This window comes from Balaenoptera physalus, assembly GCF_965194825.1.
Source record: "Balaenoptera physalus genome assembly, chromosome: 13".
NCBI lineage: Eukaryota > Metazoa > Chordata > Mammalia > Artiodactyla > Balaenopteridae > Balaenoptera > Balaenoptera physalus.
The window spans coordinates 81,669,702-81,689,481 of NC_138892.1; the positions used below are offsets into that span (position 1 = coordinate 81,669,702).

A 19,780-nucleotide genomic window follows, 5' to 3' on the forward strand; every position below is an offset into this window, starting at 1 on the left:
AGGCCACTGGGATTTGACTGCAGGACTTCCACAGGACTAGGGGAAACAGAAACTTCACTCTTAAAGGGCACACACAAAGTCTTGCACACATCAGGATCCAGGGGAGAAAAAGCAGTGCCAGACCTACCTGCTAGTATTGGAAGGTCTCCTGCAGAGGTGGGGGGCGGCTGTGGCTCACTGAGGGGACAAAGACACTGGCAGCACCAGTTCTGGGAAGTACTAACTGTGTGAGCCCTCCCAGAGGCCACCATTAGTCCCACCAAACAGCCTGAAGGCTCCAATGCTGGGTTGCTCAGACCTAACAACCAAATGGGAGGGAACACAGCTCCACCCATCAGCAGACAAGCAGATTAAAGTTTTACTGAGCACTGCCCGGTACAGAGGGACAAGACCCAGCTCTATCCTCCCATCAGGAATCTTGCACAAGTCTCTAAGATAGCCTCATTCACCAGAGGGCAGACAGAAGAAGCAAGAACTACAGTCCTACAGCCTGCGGAACGAAAACCACAATCACAGAAAGTTTGACAAAATGAAATGGTAGAGGTTTACATCCCAAATGAAGGAACAAGATAAAATCCCAGAAAAACAACTAAGTGAACTGGAGATAGGCAATCTTCTGGAAAAAGAATTCAGAATAATGATAGTGAAGATGATCCAGGACCACAGAAAAGAATGGAGGCAAAGATCGAGAAGATGCAAGAAATGTTTAACAAAGACCTAGAAGAACTAAAGAACAAACAAACAGAGAGGAACAATACAATAACTGAAATGAAAAATACACTAGAAGGAATCAAAAGCAGAATAACTGAGACAGCAGAATGGATAAGTGACCTGGAAGACAGAATGGGGGAAATCACTGCCATGGAACAGAATAAAGAAACAAGAATGAAAAGAAATATAAACAGTCTAAGAGCACTATGGGACAACATTAAACGCACCAACAGGGACTTCCCTGGTGGTCCAGTGGGTAAGACTCTGCGCTCACAATGCAGGGGCCCTGGGTTTGATCCATGGTCAGGGAACTAGATCCCGCATGCATGCCACGCAACTAAGATTTTGCGTGCCACAACTAAGAAGTCTGCATGCCATAAATATGAAGTCTACATGCCACAACTAAAGATCCCACGTGCTGCAACTAAGACCCGGCGCAACCAAAATAAATGAATAAATATTTTTTAAAAATGCACCAACATTCACATTATAGGGGTCCCAGAAGGAGAAGAGAGAAAGAACATGAGAAAATATTTGAAGAGATAATAGCTGAAAATTTCCCTAACATGGGAAAGGAAACAGTCACCCAAGTCCAGGAAGAGCAGAGAGTCCCAGGCAGGATAAATCCAAGGAGGAACACGCTGAGACACATACTAATCAAATTTACAAAAATTAAAGAAAATGAAAAAGTATTAAAAGCAACAAGGGAAAAACGACAAATAACATACAAGGGAACTCCCATAAGGTTATCAGCTGACTTCTCAGCACAGACTCTGCAGGCCAGAAAGAAGGGAGTGGCACGATATATTTTAAGTGATGAAAGGGAAGAACCTACAACCAAGAATACTCTACCCAGCAAGGCTCTCATTCAGATATGATGGAGAAATCAAAAGCTTTACAGACAAGCAAAAGCTAAAGAGAATTCAGCACCACAAGACCAGCTTTGCAACAAATGCTAAAGGAACTCCTCTAGGTGAGAAAGAAAGAGACCAGCAACTTAAAACAACCTGAACATAAAGAGACTGCTATATCAAAACCACATGGGAATAGCAAACCTAAGAACTACAAGAGATACACACACACACACACACACACACACACACACAAGCAACCCAAAGACAACACTAAAGATGGTCATCAAACCACAGAAGAGAACAAAAGAAAAAGGGAAGAAAAAAGACCTATAAAAACAAACCCAAAACAATTAAGAAAATGACAAAAGGAACATACATATCAATAATTACCTTAAATGTAAATGGATTAAATGCGCCAACCAAAAGACACAGACTAGCTGAATGGATACAAAAACAAGACCCATATATATGCTGTCTACAAGAGGCCCACTTCAGACTTACTGACACATACAGACTGAAAGAGAGGGGACGAGAAGGTATTCCATGCAAATGGAAATCAAAAGAAAGCGGGAGTAGCAATACTCATATCAGACAAAATAGACATTAAAATAAAGACTGTTATAAGAGACAAACAAGGACACTACATAATGATAAAGGGATCAATCCAAGAAGATGATACAACGATTGTAAATACGTATGTACCCAATAGGAGCACTTCAATACATAAGGCAAATACTAACAGCCATAAAGGGAAACAGTAACACAATAATATTAGGGGAATTTAACATCCCACTTACACCAATGGACAGACAATCCGGACAGAAAATCAATAAGGAAACACAGGCCTTAAATGACACACTAGATCAGATGGACTTAATTGATATTTATAGAGCATTCCATCCAAAAGCAGCAGAATACACATTCTTCTCAAGTGCACATGGAACATTCGCCAGGATTGACCACATGCTGGGCCACAAAGCAAGCCTTGGTAAATTTAAGAAAATTGAAATCATATCAAGCATCTTTTCTGACCACAACGCTATGAGATTAGAAATAAACTACAGGAAAAAAACTATAAGAAACATAAACACGTGGAGGCTAAACAATAGGCTACTAAACAACCCATGGATCACTGAAAAAAATCAAAAAATACCTAAAGACAAATGAAAATAAAAGCACAATGACCCCAAACCTATTGGATGCAGCAAAAGCAGTTCTAAGAGGAAAGTTTATAGCAGTACAATCTTACCTCAGGAAACAAGAAAAATCTCAAATAAACAACCTAACCTTGCATCTAAAGCAACAAGAGAAAGAAAAACAAACAAAATCTAGTTACTAGAAGGAAAGAAATCATAAAGATCAGAGGAGAAATAAATGAAATAGAGACAAAGAAAACAACAGCAAATTTCAATTAAACTAAAAAGCTGGTTCTGGGACTTCCCTGATGGTCCAATGGCTAAGACTCGATGCTCACAATGCAGGCGGCCCGGGTTCGATCCCTGGTCAGGGAACTAGATCCCACATGCCGCAACTAAGAGTTTGCATGCCACAACTAATGAGCCTGCATGCAGCAACAAAAATCCTGCACATGCCAAGATCCTGCATGCCACAAGTATGACCCGACGCAGCCAAATAAAATTTTTAAACTAACTAACTAAATAAATAAAAGTTGGTTCTTTGAAAAGATAAACAAATTGATAAACCTTTAGCCAGACTCAAGAAAAAAAAGGGAGAGGATTCAAATCAAGAAAAAGTAAAAATTACAACTGACACCATAGAAATACAAAGAATCATAAGAGACTAATACAAGCAACTGTATGCCAATAAAATGGACAACCTGGTAGAAATGGCCAAATTCTTTGAAAGGTGCCAATAAAATGGACAACCTGGAAGAAATGGCCAAATTCTTTGAAAGGTACAATCTCCCAAGACTGAACCAGGAAGAAATAGAAAATATGAACAGACCAATCACAAGCACTGGAATTGAGACTGTGATTAAAAAGCGCCCAATAAACAAGTCAAGGACCTGAGGGCTTCACAGGCGAATTCTATCAAACATTTAGACAAGAGCTAACACATATCCTTCTGAAACTGTTCCAAAAAATTGCAGAGGAAGGAACACTCCCAAACTCATTCTATGAGGTCACCATCACCCTGATACCAAAACCAGAGAGAAAACACAAAAAAAGAAAATTACAGGCCAATTATCACTGATGAACATAGATGCGAAAATCCTCAACAAAATACTAGCAATCCAAATCCAACAATACATTAAAAAGATCATACACCATGATCAAGTGGGATTTATCCCAGAGATGCAAGAATTTTTCAATATCCACAAATCAATCAGTGTGATACACCACACCAATAAATTGAAGAATAAAATGCATACGATCATCTTGATAGATGCAGAAAAAGCTTTTGGAAAAATTCAGCACCCATTTATGATAAAAACTCTCCAGAATGTGAGGGAGAGGAACCTACCTCAACATAATAAAGTCCATATAAGACAAATCTACAGCTAACACCATACTCAACAGTGAAAAGTTGAAAGCATTTCCTCTAAGATCAGGAACAAGACAAGGATGTACACTCTCGCCACTTTTATTCAACATAGTTTTGGAAGTCCTAGTGACAGCAATCAGAGAAGAAAAAGAAATAAAAGGAATCCAAATTGTAAAAGAAGTAGTAAAACTGTCACTGTTTGCACGTGACATGATACTATAGAGAATCCTAAAGATACTACCAGAAAACTACTAGGGCTCATCAATGAATTTGGTAAAGTTGCCCGTTTCAAAATTAATACACAGAAACCTGTTGCATTTTTATACACTAACAACAACCCGTTTACCACTGCATCAAACAGAATAAAATATAGATAGCTAGGAATAACCCTACCTAAGGAGACAAAAGACTTGTACTCTGAAAAGTATAAGACACCGATGAAAGAAATCGAAGATGACACAAACAGACGGAAAGATATATCATGTTGGATTGGAAGAATCAATAATGTGAAAATGACTATACTACACAAGTCAATCTACAGATTCAATGCAATCCCTATCAAATTACCAATGGCATTTTTCACCAAACTAGAACAAAAAAATCTTAAAATTTGTATGGAGACACAAAAGACCCCAAATAGCCAAAGCGATCTTGAGATAGAAAAACGGAGCTGGAGGAATCAGGTTCCCTGACTTCACGCTATACTACAAAGCTATAGTCATCAAAACAGTATGGTATTGGCACAAAAACAGAAATATAGATCAATGGGTCCATTGATAGAAAGAGGTTAGAAAGTCCAGAAATAAACCCAGGCACCTACGGTCAATCTATGACAAAGGAAGCAAGATTATACAATGGTGGAAAGGCAGTCTCTTCAACAAATGGTGCTGGGAAAACAGGACAACTACATGTAAAAAAATGAAATTAAAACATTATTTATCACCATACACAAAAATAAACTCAAACTAGATCAAAGACCTAAATGTAAGACTGGACACTATAAAACTCTTATTAGAGGAAAACATAGGCAGAACAATCTTTGACATAAATCACAGCAATATCTTCTTTGATCCACCTCCTAGAGTAATGAAAATAAAAATAAACAAATGGGAACTAATTAAACTTAAAAGCTTCTGCAGAGCAAAGGAAACCATAAACAAAACGAAAAGACAACCTACAGAATGGACAAAAATATTTGCAAATGAAGTGACCAACAAGGGATTAGTCTCCAAAATTTACAAGCAACTCATGTGGCTTAATATCATCAAAACAACCCAATCAAAAAATGGACAGAAGACCTAAATAGACATTTCTCCAAAGAAGACATACAGATGGCCAAGAGGCACATGAAAAGATGTTCAACATCACTATTAGAGAAATGCAGATCAAAACTACAATGAGACATCACCTCACACCAGTCAAAATGGCTATCATCAAAAAATCTACAAACAATAAATGCTGGAGAGGGTGTAGAGAGAAGGGAACCCTCTTGCACTGTTGGTGGGAATGTGAATTGGTGAAGCCATTATGGAGAACAGTATGGAGGTTCCTTAAAAATCTAAAAATAGAGCTACCGTATGATCCTGCAATCCCACTCCGGGGCATATACCTGGAGAAACACATGGTCAGAAGGGATACATGCACGCCAATGTTCATTGCAGCATTGTTTACGATAGCCAAGATATGGAAGCAACCTGAATGTCCATTTACAGAGGAATGGATAAAGGGAAATGTGGTATATATATATACAATGGAATATTACTCAGTCATTAAAAACAATGAAATAATGCCATCTGCAGCAACATGGATGGACCTAGAGATTGTTATGCTGAGTGAAATTAAGTCAGACTGAGTAAAGTAAGAGAAATATCGTATGTTATCGCTTATATGTGGAATCTAAAAAGAACTGATACAAATGAACTTACTTACAAAACAGAAACAGACTAACAGACTTAGGGAATGAACTTGTGGTTGCCAGGGGGGAAGGGATAGTTGGGATTGGCATGTACACACTGCTATATTTAAAATGGATAACCAAACACAACATTGTAAAGCAACTATACCCCAATAAAAATATGGATAACCAAGGACCTACTGTATAGCACAGGGAACTCTGCTCAATATTATTTAAAAACCTAAATGGGAAAAGAATTTGAAGAAGTATAGATACATGTATAACTGAATCAGTTCACTGTACACCTGAAACTATACAACACTGTTAATCAACTATACTCCAATGTAAAATAAACAGTTAAAAATAAAAGAACACAATGACCAATATAATGACCACTGATATTCATAGTTTGGAACCACTGCATTGCCTTGACTGGTGCTATGGTGCCAGTTCTACCAACCATTGCTTTTCTAACTGATCCTTCTATTGACATTGCTCAGGATGAGCACAATGGCTTTTCCTATGGAAGCATGCTATTTAATATTTTGAGAAGCTCAGTCTTCTGAAGTCTTCAGAATGTATTTTTAAAACTTGTGATAGGGCTTCCCTGGTGGCGCAGTGGTTGAGAGTCTGCCTGCCAATGCAGGGGACACGGGTTCGAGCCCTGGTCTGGGAGGATCCCACATGCCACGGAGCAGCAGGGCCCGTGAGCCGCAATTGCTGAGCCTGCGCGTCTGGAGCCTGTGCTCCGCAACAAGGGAGGCTGAGATGGTGAGAGGCCCGCGCACCGCAATGAGGAGTGGCCCCCGCTTGCCGCAACTAGACAGAGCCCTCGCACAGAAATGGAGACCTAACACAGCCATAAATAAGTAAATAAATAAATTAATTAAAAACAAAAAAAAACAAAAAAAAACAAAAAACTTGTGATAAAATATACATATGAGTTTACCATCTCATGCACTTTTAAGTGCACAGTTCAGTAGCGGTAAGAATATTCGCACTAGCAAAACTGAAACTATACATCCAACTAAAAAACTCTCCATTTCTCTCTACTCCCAGAAATGTAGTTTTAGTATGTGTGAACTATGTGGCATTAATATTTTATGAAAACAACACATTTCTACTTCTAGTAGTCATAAAATAAAGCCCAGAAACATCTGAAGAGTTATATTTTGCCTTCCTTGCAATTTCCTGAACCTAGTAAATTTTTGCTCTTCTAATGAATGAACCTGAAAATATTTACTTGTGACAGCTTAATTAGCATTTCTCCTTTTAAAAACACCTTTCTAAAATGTGCTCTGTTGTGAGGGCAGGAAATCAAACACAAATCAAACTGTTTCGGATATACGTTTTTAAAAATAGATGTTTATTTCAAGTATGAAAAGTAATGTTTAAACATTATCCAAAAATTATGTTCAGTTTAACAAGTATAAAACAAGACTCCGACAAAAAGTTTACAATTCAGTATAAAATACTTAAGAATATACTTTGACATTCACAGTGAGGATTTCTGAAAAATAAATTTTGCTAATAAGTTTTAGAAACAAAAATACAGTCCCAGAGGAAATAAACAAGTCCTTAAGTAATGAACAGGTCTCCCTTAGGATGGATAGTATAATAATTCCTTTTAAAATAATGGTAAACTGGTTCAAAAATGTCAGAATTCAATACCTATGGTTTCCCTGACAAATACCATCTATTTCTTATGTCTGCTACCCACAAATAAGGTTCTCAAGCCAATTTAATTAGGTAACTTCAATGATATACATAACCTAAAATGGTAACCAAACTCTCTGAGAAATTTTATCACGGCAATCTGAGTATTTCCGGAAAAATAATTCGAACAGAAAGTGACAGAAATTTTCTTGTGGCAATTAGAGACCCATCAGAAGAATTAAAGTCTCAAAATTATTCTAAAGGACTGCTACCAAGACTTCTGCTTCTCTTCTCCATGTACATCTTTTTGTAGGTTTGAAACATTGCTTTTGAATCTTTTACTGGGTTTTGTAGTGTCTCAAATCCATCTGCACTGAAACTTCTCTTGGAGAGTCTTGAATTAGCCAAAACATTATCATCTAAGGAAACAAAAATTTTATTTACTTTATTACTCTTAATGTTAGTGACTAGTATACAATCAGTATAAATTGAGACGGAAAACATGCGTCGTTCTCTGGGATAAAAAATGGAAAGAGTTAAATGTGACAAACTATGGCCCTTTACCTACAGAATTATAAAGCAGATACACAGGACATCTTGCCTCTCCTTTGGGGGCTGTTTTCTAACCTCATCCCCATCTTCACTGCCCAGGGCTATTCTGCTCTACCTGTACCCTTGCCCAATAAAAACTCTTATTATTTGCACACTATTATGAACGTGACTTTCTTAACAGCCATCTAAACTAGCAATATAAAAAGCACAAACGCAAGCCAGTTCCAAAGAGTAAATGGAAAGTACAGCTTGCATATTGTGGTCTTGCTATGCACTAGGTATTCTAAGAAATATCTGTATTTTTCTATTTCTTTAGACTATTTCAGTGCTGTCATTAGCCTCACTATCCCTTTTTTGATGGGCCCAGCCAGCTTTTCCTCTTTCCGTGTATTTCTAGATGTGCCTCTGTATCTCAGAAGCTGTTCCAATTCTGAATTCCCGTACTTTACATTCCTGCTCTAGCCACTCCTTTCTGAATAAGTTTTCTTTTACCTTTTTCTGACTGGGTGGGTCAAGCACTCTGTCCTCTTCTTTCTTTATTTTTTTGGTAACAGAGGATGGTTACTCTTAATTCTTTATGTTTCAAATTCCTCTCCGTGCACATCAGCTTTCTGTTATGAATGCTGATACCTGAGGTGCAGCTCTAAGCTGCTTTCCGCTGGATTCTGTCACCTCTTCTTCTTCTACCTCACCCTGACAGTTTCACGGCTTGCTCCATCTACGCTCCAACCTTTGCCACCAAATTTAGGTGTCGCTTATCTAAAGTGTGTTTTTTATAGCTCTCTGGGAGTTCCAGTTCTCCAGCCTCTTCCTCTTGGTATGTTCTGTCCTTTCATGATTTCCCTGAGTCTCGTAAGACTTCTGACAGAGCTCTGGACTTGTTTCTTAGCTTTTCTCTCACCCTGCTGCATCTCTCATTGCGCCTGGGCCCTGCTTTGTGTCATTTTCATAGTGATCCTGAGTACTGATGTCCCACCTTCAGTGTTTATTGCTCATCCTGTCTGCAGGTATCTTCATGTCTGTTGTTTAGCTCATGCTGCTCCCTGAGCCTCTGGTCAACCTGTGCATATATCTGTCTTCTGAGTATTTTCAGATTCAGATTCAAGTTATGCCTCTCAACTCTCTCTGAGGCAAAACTTATGGCCCTCCCTTTTTCCAAGGTACTTTCTTGCTGCAATCTCCACACCCATTTCCATCTTTCTCATATTTCACTTCCTGTGTTCCAACTGTAGGGGTGTGTTTTCTACTCTCTCACTAATTCATTTTCCCCTCTTTCAGTTGTCTTCCTGTTCTAATTAAGAGTGTACATTTCTTCTTCCTTCAATTCTTTCATTCAGGTTTCTTTTTCCCTTTATGTATCTTCAATGTATAAGACTCCATTTCTACATGCCTGCTTACATATATTCTTTATAAGCTCTTCTCAACCTTTGTCACACTTCTTCTCTTGCTTCTCTTTATTGTTGCTCCTGGCAAAATTCTGCTTCTCCCAATTTTCAAAAGACTCTTATGAACTCTTCTTTGTGTATTTAATTAACCAAAACTAAAATAAAATTCCTGAACCCTAGGTTCCAGTTCTCAATGCAAAACCCTAAAACACAAAATACATTCATTCCACTAATTAAAAATCAGATACTAAAAATTCTGGTTTTCTGGTTGGCCCTCAGCCCAAAACCCTTCCCAGCAAAACAAAACAAAACAAAAAAACCCAAAACCAAAACAAAAAACTAGGAGCATCAGTCTTTTGTTATCAAAATAACTCAAATTCCACACTTAATAAACTTTGAAGAGAGGGATGTGGTTCAAGTCCCTATTGAGTTACTGGCTATGTAACTTCAGCCAAATGATCTAACCTCTCATTGATAGATGGGAACATCTTTGACTCCCTGGTTTTGAGAATTTAATTAACTAACTTGCAAATAATCTAATCTAGGGGTTGGCTAACAGGGTATGCCTGTGGGCCAAGCCCAGCCTCTAGCAAGTTTTGGTAAAGTTTAATCGGAACATAGCCCATGCTCATTCATTATTCTACAGCCATTTCTCACTGCAATGTTAGAGTATTTAGGAGAGATATTATGATTTGCAAAACCTATCTACACAGAATAAGTATGCCAACCCCTTGTCTTAAGTCACTGTGATTAGAATTCTCTTGTTAAAAGGAAATAGATCACTACTTCTCTGTCCACAGCATGACAGAAAAAATAAGAGAATGTCTTCCTACCACTCATACAGACACTGAACTGCTTTTTAAAAGAATATGGATAAAAACCAAACTTCACAATAGTTTCATAACTGTAATCCAGCTTATATATGACAGAGTGCCAGGTAAGTAAAATAAAAACTTAAACAGACGGCTTTACCTATTTCTTGGTTGGCTTCCGGCATCCTTTTCTCCTCAGTCACACATTTTAACCAGTCTTCTTTTGTACTTTTTATTCCTGAAACTATTTAAATATTCATTTTCAGATCTCTAGATATTGCTATTCATCTCTTTTAGTACTATAATGAAGGAAAACCATGTAAGCCTAAATTAGATTTTAGAAGGCATCAGACATATTCACACATAACTAAAAAGGGCCTGGAAAAATGCTTTCTCCCATATGACGTGCCTGAATCTCACAATTTAAAAGTTTACCTTCATTATGTAATTATGTTTCTCCCACTTGGGCTGAACACCAACACATCTCAAGGTACTTAAGGGCACATGAGACAGAATGTACCTCACACTGCTGCTGCACCCACTTCCAACCAGGCCCTCAGATTCTAAGGATCTAGTTTTAAGAACCAAGTGTTCACCAGTACTTTACAAGATGAATTTTATACTCTATATACTCATATATCCCTACCACCTTCCAAGAAAAAGTACCTTATTTACATTGTAATTTTATGCACCCAAACAGATACTGTCTGAACACAGTACAGGAGAAACTACGATTTCCATTCAAATCCTTTAGTTTTCCAATCTGGGTTTCTCAACACAATGTTTTACATATACTATCCACAACCCATAAATGTTTCCTTCTACCACAAATGATGAGTCCTCTATTTTCTCCTTCCATCTTGCACTACATTGAGAATTCTATCCTTCAGCTAACCAACAGTCATGATTTCCATTCGGGTTTGGTAACTCAACAATGGACAACACTGCTTCCAAGATCCTCTCATTGCGTATTTCATGAGTAGACTACAAGGTACCACTTTAACTTTAGTGATAACACAATCACCAACTGCTTCAAAGATGACGGTAAGTCAAACCACCTCCCTATGTACAAAAAGATTTCATTAACATTACATATCTCCTAACATTTAGACCAAAATTTCAAATTCACAGGGCTTTGAAACTGCAAGCCCCAAAAGAGAATGAACAAAGGCAAGACCTGAAATAATGTACACTTGATGCTTTTCTGAATTAGCACAAAGAATGTTTTTCACTTCTTGGCACAAAAGGAAATCTTTGTATTTGGCAAACCTTACAATTTTATATACCTCTTGTCTTTAATGTGAATGTAGTATAATTTAAAATAAGTGGGACACAAACTTAAAACAAATATTGCCCAATGAACCATCAACTTACTGAGAAGACTAAATACTAAGTAAACACAAAATGCATTTAAGTCTCTCCTAGTTACAGGGAAGTCAGGAGAGATGCTCTGTCACTTGCTGAACTACAGTATTACAATGTTGCAGACACCATCAAAAAAATCATACTGGACCTTGCACAGGAGCTTGCTCCTTCCTAGGAGTAAATGGCAGATCCTTCTGGTCTTCAACAGGGTTTGTATTCTTAAATAGTCCATCTGGACATAATTTAAACTCCAGCATGCTTAGTTTCTCTGTGGTATCTTTTACAGGTAAAAGGGTCTTAGGTTTACTTTCTGGTCTCTTTTCTTTATTAAGCTTCCTGGGTGAACTGTCTAATTTTGTGAGACAAATGCGCTCACGTTCAGTGCATTTAAATGCAACTCTGTTCAGATACAGTTTCCTTTGATCCTTTGCTTGGGAAGCCATTTGGCTGAATTCAACGTCATTATTTACATTACTTAAATTTTTGTCTAATTTGGTTTTATCAATCCACATTTTATCAGGTTGCTTTCCACCAACTGTTCCTTTAATATTCCTTGAAACGTATGTTTTAGACTCCTTGGAATGATGGGCTTTGAGGTTTTTACCATGGCTTGTACCAATATTTAATGATTCCTTAGAGGTCTGTACACTGCCATTGTGTCTCTCATTTGATCTCCCACAACTTCCCACTCGCGTAGAAAGTTTATTGGACCTCATATACTGAGAATCACATGGTACATTTTTCAGATAGTTTTTCTTTAATGCTTCTTTATGCTTCTGCCTTGATAAATACTCCTTTGGTGATAGAACTCTATTAATTTTAGATGAGCTATCCATAGAGCCTGAGGACTTAACATTTGACACTGTCTTTTCTTTAATCCTGGCTCTTTCACCTGTGGTTGAGAAAGGGTTACAGAATTTAAATGCACCACCTCCCACATTCTTATTCTGCTCTTGTTTATCATACTTCTTCCTCTTTATCTCTGAATCAAGTATGCTCCCTTCATCTAACTTCTTTTCCAAAACTTTTTTAGAGCCACCTGCTTTCAATTTTCTCTTTTCTGGTGATACTGACTGTACCAAAGAACCATTCTTCACATGCAAATCTTTATTTTTACTTGTCAAAAAACCCATCTTTGGTTTTAGTGGTCGTAAGTTTTGTGCCATGAGCTTCCTCTGCAGGCTCTCTTGAGAAAATTTTGCAATTTTGTTAGGGGAATGAAAAGTTATCTCATGAAATTGCAGTTTTCTTTTTCTTTTGTGACTCTGCAAAGAATCTGGTTTTTTATCACCTTTAGATAAAAAGTGACCAGATAATTCTTGTTCTGTCCTTAATGAGCTGTTATGTTCTGATTTGGATTTATCTTTTATATTCCTGCCTTGCTCTGTTTCAGGAAAAGGTTTTTTCTCAACTGGACAAGTCAGAGGAATCTTTGGCTGATTATTTGTAGGACTGTTAAATGCAATAGGAACATCTCTGTCAGAAGTTCTCTCTCCTTGTTTATAACCATTGGTCTCCAAAGGAGAACGTGGATCTTTCCCTTTTTCTTCCTTTGAAGTTGAGTTCTTAGTGGAATTACACTGGCATTGAGGTACTCCTTCATAAACCATAGACAGCCACCCCAATGCACAGCAACGGACATCATCTTTTTCTGAATCCAGTATTACAGAATCACAGGTTTCTTCAACTGTATGTGCTTGTGGGTCACACTGGTTCCCTTCTTTTGTGACAGGCTTTTCTTTCTGAGGCTCTGTCAGTTTGTCTACCTCATTGGGTTGATCGTCCTGTTCAGGAAATAATTCTTTCATTTGCTCTGAATTTAATATTGTAATTTGTATCTGGTCTGTTGAGTCTTTGGAGTCACAACTGGTTTTATCACAAGTTTGAGCTTTTGAGATTCGGTGTGCCATTTGTTGGACCACAAAACCTTCAGGCATGTTCACAGGTTCAATACCATAGGGAAACTCTTTTAAAAGTTCTGACAGCTGATCATGTAGGTATAAGATCGACGTCTTATCTTTGAGATTCTCATTTGTTGTAGGATCCTGGGCCGCTTCCTGAGGGTAACTATCGTGCTGAATAGCAGCTGGTGAACACATATCATTAGCCATGCTTTCATTTTTAGTGATATGCTCTAAACTGCCTTCCTCAAGAATTCCACTCTTTGCTCCAATGTACTTCAAAGTCGATGGTTCTGGAGGTTGCAGGGACTCTGACTGATCAGTTATTTTATGTGAAACATCTGTGAGCTGTACAAAATGCTCTTTTTGAAAGACAAAGTCTTTATTTCCAGTAATATTGCCAAATTGTTCATTTTGTCTATTATTCATTACTTGGTGATTGGGTAGAGGTTTCTGTGGCTCAACCTTTTGCGAAGAGGGCAAGTTGAATATCTCTGCTATTTGGGAATTATAAGCGGTATCACCTTCAACAAGAGAACAAATACTGCCAATCTGTAATACATCTCTGCCCACGATATCACTGTCCTTTGATATATATGTGGTTTGCTGATAACTCACAGGACACTGGATATCTGGTTCTGATTTGTTATGCTTTCCTTGATTGGTATTAGGGGTGACTTCTGAATTAGTATTAGTTGATTCACTTTGCTTATCCTTCTGAATTAGTGGGAAAATCTTGGTGCTTGTGGTACTTGTCACTGGTTCATTAACATTCAAAGCAGCAGTATTTTCCGTCGATTTGTTTTGTAAGCTACAAACACTGCCTTCTTTAATAACTGGATACATTGTTTCAGGTAAAGCTTCAGGTGTTATACCTTTGACAGACAATGTTTTGACATCTGAAAGAATTAAGGGTGATACTACAGCAATCCCCTTTGTAGTAGTTGCTCCTGAAGACTCATAATTCTGTGCTACCATTGATAAAACTGTTTCTTGTGAGCTGTTTACAATTTTATTCTGAGAATTTCCCACAGTTGAAAATGGACTCTTGTCACAGATGTCCACAGGCTTTGAAATTCCAACTGCTGTTGTGTTTGTTTTTGACTCATTACACTGTTTTTCTTCTGTAGGTTCTGAAGGTTGCTTTTTCCACAAAGAAAGACACGTTGCTAGCAATTCCATGGAAAAGTGAGAGTCACTTTTAGAAGACATTCCATTGAAGGATTTATGCTCAAAGTAAGAGTTGTTTGAAATCTTGGCATTTATATTACAAGTACTTGGAGTACCTGGAGTTTCCATGGGTTTCAAATTCACTTGGTTACCAGTGTTCTGGATATTTGGATTCATTTCAAAACTATGCAGTTTAGAATCATGAATATGTTCATTAGTATCTTTTAATAATTTCTTCTGAGTTTTATTTCCAGATGCAAGTAAACTGAGAATTAGCCTATTTTTATTTGGATATTTTGAAACATATTCCTCAAAGGATGTAGACTGAGGAAGAGAAGTTGCTTCAGAATTTGTTGGCACATTCTGTGCAACATTGACTAAATTTCCTGATGAAAACTGGGTGTTATTTAATATTGCCTGGGTAATCTCAACAGTTGATGTCTTTAAAGAACTCACAACTTGTGAACAGCCAGAATTTAGTAAAACAGAACTGACTTGGTTAAAATTTCTGTCCTGAAGGTTGGAATTCAATGTATTGTGTGTTCTATTTGTTTCTTCTGCAGATTCCATTACCGTTGGTGGTTTATCCTCAACAGCATCTGGAGGGCCTAGGGTTACCTGTGGTCCAGACTGGATTTTGGCAGTTTGTTTCAGAGACAACCCACAATTTTGAGCTGATTCACTGTAAGAGTTATTAGTTGTTTTAATACAACCTGCTGCCATCAAAAGATTTTTATTAATTTTAATTTTCCTTGCAAGGTCCGAAAACTTCTTTTTTATTTCTACTAATGTTTTAATATCCCTCACTAACTTTTCTTTTGTGGCACTTGTGTCCAGTACTTGATTTGAAGTTAGATTTCGAGAATCCACTCTTTTCTCTTGATTATTTTGAGTAAGAGCCTGAACACCATCCACAGAAGATCTAATAGGTTCATTAAAAGGCTGATTGACATTGGTATTTACTCTCAAGTTACAGGAATTTCCCATTGTGTTGAAATTTTCATGGTTTTGCCACTGCTGCTGAAAGCCTCTACAAAAGTCTTTTCTCATTTCAGATAAGTGCATTTCTTGACTCTGAGGAACTTCCATAGAAGTGTGTTTAACAACATGCTGAGTACTTTGCAGAGGCTGGCTTGCATACCTACAGTCATAAGGAGGAGGAGGAGGTCTTTTGTCAGTTTGAGTAACTGCATATTGATATGACGGTACAGTTGCAATCTGCTTTGACTGTAAAGTCAGGGCAGGATTTGGAGATTGACTATTTTTAACTTGTAATGATACAGATGACATAGGGGTTTGTTTCTGAAGAGTAGGATCCTGCAAAAAGCTTTGTGATGAATAACTATATTGCTTTGGAAGTGGTCTGTAATCTGGGTAAGTCAATCCACTGGATGCACACTGCTGTGCCCAATCAACCTGTTGCTCTGATAAAGGTAGGTTAAGTCTCGGGTTTCCTTGATAAGTTATAGGAACTCTTCCGGAATTAGAAGGGATCATTTGTAGTTGCATAGAATAGGTATCTGATGTTAGAAATTGATTCTGTAGTGCACGTACATTGGGCGTATTCGTTCCAAAACCAGTCTGATGAGATACAGTTGTCCCTGTATGAGAAAGCATAGAATTCCTCATTGGTGAGTTCAACCATACATCCTGTGTAACTCCTGAAGACATTTGCAAATTGTGATTTGGTTGTTTGGGTCCTTTAACATTTGCATATGTTATTCTTTCTACTGAAGTTTGTGAGGTCACAATGGTCCCACTATGCATATCAGAAATAGGGATTTGTTGAGGAGTTTTATAATTTCTGATGTTGAGCAGCGGCTGTGATACTGGATTTAAATTACTGAGAAATAGGCATGGTTCTTGGTTACTTCCAGGATGGTTTAAAGAACTTTGAGATGCTGTGGTAAGTGTGTTTACTAAAGCTTGCTCCAAAAAAGATGCCTGTTTTTTAGGATACTGTGGTGGTAAGGTGACACTCTCTGATTTTGCATTCCAGTTCATTGTCGATTTGATGCAGTAGCAGTGTATTAAAAGCCAGCTGTTTTGAATGTCAGGAATCTGTAGGAAATAAAGATCTTTTATTAAAAAGCTGTTTTGCCAGGTCAGAATTTCTAAGATAATTTTCTTAGTTTACCTTATCACCAATGCTGACTATGTCTAGCAAAATTCCTGAAACCTCAGACTAGAGAAAGCTTCATCTTTGATTTGGATAAGAGGAACAGCAAAGGAAGATGTAATAATAAATATGGCAAATGTCAATAAAATTTTCTGGCGTGTTCAACAGAAATTCATTCTACCCAATATAGTTAGTATTTTGTTTGTTACACTTAAGAGACAATTACTTTCTGCATTTATTTATTTTAACTAGCTCTTTATTCTAAGTAACCCATGATCACTGTAAAAAATAAAATTTTTTAAAAATCAAGCATATACTAAGAAGCCCTTACTACTGTCCATCTCCAATGTCTAACTCCCTAGCGGTATCTACTGTTACCCTTCTTTCAGAAAATTTCTATATATAAAAAAACACCAATACATAGATAAAACCTCATCTTTTAAGACAAATGGAGTCCTACCAAACATGCTGTCTACAGTTAGCCTCATTTTCATTACTATACCTAGGATACCTTATCATTTCAACTACACACATATCTATCTCACTGTTTGCATAACATTCCACTTTCTGTGGATATCACCTTTTAACCATTTCTCTATTGATGGACATTTGGTTTTCTTAAGTTTTTGCACTTATAAACTATCCTATACTAAGAATTCTTGTATTTATGCTTTTATATTTGTGTTGTTTCTGCAAATTCCTACAAGTGAAATCAATATGTCAAAAGACACTAAAATCATTTTCATAAGCAGTGACAAACTGCCTTCCAAAAAGACTGAAATAATTTATACGCTCACCAACAGTACAGGGACATGGGACATATCTAAAAACGGACAAATCTGTAACAAATGATAGGGCAAACAAAGTTGACTTAAACGTATTAATAGTATACCAAACAACTGCAGAACACACATTCTTTCCAATGCACATGGAATTTTTACCGGTACTGACCATATGGCTAGGCCATAAGCAAATCTCATTTATGAAGGATTACAATAATTCAGATTAATTCACAGTGGAATTAATCTAGAAATTGTAGAAAAAGGACCTAGGAAACTGCCAAATAATTAAGAAATAAAGAATGCAGTGAGCTCTGGTGTCTCTTCCTCTAATTATCCAATAGGATACCAGACCTATTGAATCAGATCCCACCCTTATGACCTCATTTACCTTAATTATCTCCCTAAAGGCCCCATCTCTAAAAATAGTCACACTGGAGGTCAGAGCTTCAACATATGCATTTGGTGGGGGGGGGGGGGGGACAAGACACACAGTTCAGTCCATAATGGGCTCCCAACCCCATGTTAACATATGACTTGAGGATAATTTATAACATTAAATAGACTTATTTAAAAGAAGACTGGGAAGCAATCTCTGTATTTATCATACAAAGTTAAAAATAACAAGTTAATCCAAGGAAAAGACAGAGTGAAATAAAATGAGAACAGAGATTCAATAAGTCACAAGTTGGTAACAAATAAAAATCAATAAGCCTCTGACAACACTGATCATCATAAAAAAAAATCCACTGTATTGGGAAAAGAGGCTATCACTAGATCTTACAGACATTAAAACGGTAATGTATTTATCTTGAGTATTTCCAAACATTTAAAATTTAGGTGGAATGGAGAAATTCCTTGAAAAAACATATCCTAACATCTATAATTAAATATCTTCACAAAGAAAACAGCAGGGCCATGTGGCTGTACTGGAGTGTTCTACCAATTATGGAAAAGATAATCCAATATAACCTCTTTAAAATAAGAGGGAACACTTCATAGCTTATTTACTGAGCCTATCATACCAAAGCTGAAAAGAAAGACAATTAAGAAGCCAATCTCTCAGAAACAAACACAAAAGTCCTGAGCAAAATGTTAGCAAACCAAATGGGGTGATACATGAAAAGGATAACATCATGATCAAACTGAGTTTATTTCAGGAATACAAAGTTTGTCATTGAAAATTAATCAAAGTAATTACATTATAATTATTTTTAAAATCACATGATCAGTTCAACAGATGCAAGAACTTTTGATAAAATTCAATTAAAATTCATTAAAAGAACAATTGTATAAAACCAAGAATAGAAAGAAGTTTCCTTAATTTTGATAAACGGTAATTTCAAAAATTCAGACCAACAACAGTAATACTATTATTAATAATAATAGATAACTTAAATAAAGATGCCACTATCACCCACTTCTATTCATTGTTGCACTGGAGATCCTAGAAAGTATAAGAATTGTGAAGGAAAATATAAAGCTATTAATAGACATTATGTAGAAAATCCAAAACAATCTGTAGATCTTTTAGATCTATTACATGATGGGTCATAGTGTACTCAAACTAGATTGAAGAAGGCACATGTTACCATGTGTTTAATTTCTTGATATGTATGTTTATTTATGTATTTGCTCATAAATAATGCATAGAAGGGAACCTTTTGAGGCCTGGTGTCGAGCATGAAATAAAGCCGTGACTAGAAACTGACTCCATGACTTCAGAGGTTTCATTTTTTGTCATTGCTGTACCTGAGCCAAGATTGATCTGTGCATGCTGGAAGGAAGAGGCAGACATTTTGGGGATCTCCTGCCAAGGTGACCTAAGGTGACACAGGTGGCATTAGAAACTCTCCCCCTCCCAAACTGAACATCTGATCTTGGAGATAACGTGCTCCTGGGACTATAAACTTAGGTGAGCTGGGACTGTTTGCATTTGAGACAAGTGTTGCTGTAACTTCATCTCTTGTCGAGGATCCATTCACCAAGGCACTGGCCACCAGAGGCTTTGCCCAAATGGACAGTCTTCACCTCATCACTTGTGACCCAGCAGTAATCCAGACCTGCTTGAGTGCCT

The 19,780-nt window shown here is 37.2% G+C and overlaps 1 protein-coding gene across 7 annotated transcripts in view; it reads right to left on the reverse strand.

Moving 5' to 3' along the window:
• Positions 1-19,780, reverse strand: part of RESF1 (retroelement silencing factor 1) — a 78,107-nt gene that overhangs the window by 37,968 nt on the left and 20,359 nt on the right. For 3 of the 7 annotated variants that reach the window (XM_082419575.1, XM_082419576.1, XM_082419577.1), the window contains exons 3-5: positions 11,883-16,866; positions 10,530-10,613; positions 7,310-8,039 (exon numbers count right to left, since the gene is read on the reverse strand). In XM_082419575.1, the coding sequence (XP_082275701.1) occupies positions 7,873-8,039; positions 10,530-10,613; positions 11,883-16,809 (5,178 nt within the window). In that variant the 5' untranslated portion in view covers positions 16,810-16,866 and the 3' untranslated portion in view covers positions 7,310-7,872. Of the gene's footprint in view, positions 1-7,309; positions 8,040-8,664; positions 9,761-10,529; positions 10,669-11,882; positions 16,867-19,780 lie in introns of those variants that run through there. The other 4 variants (XR_014252325.1, XM_082419580.1, XM_082419578.1 and 1 more) reach the window with 4 other exon arrangements.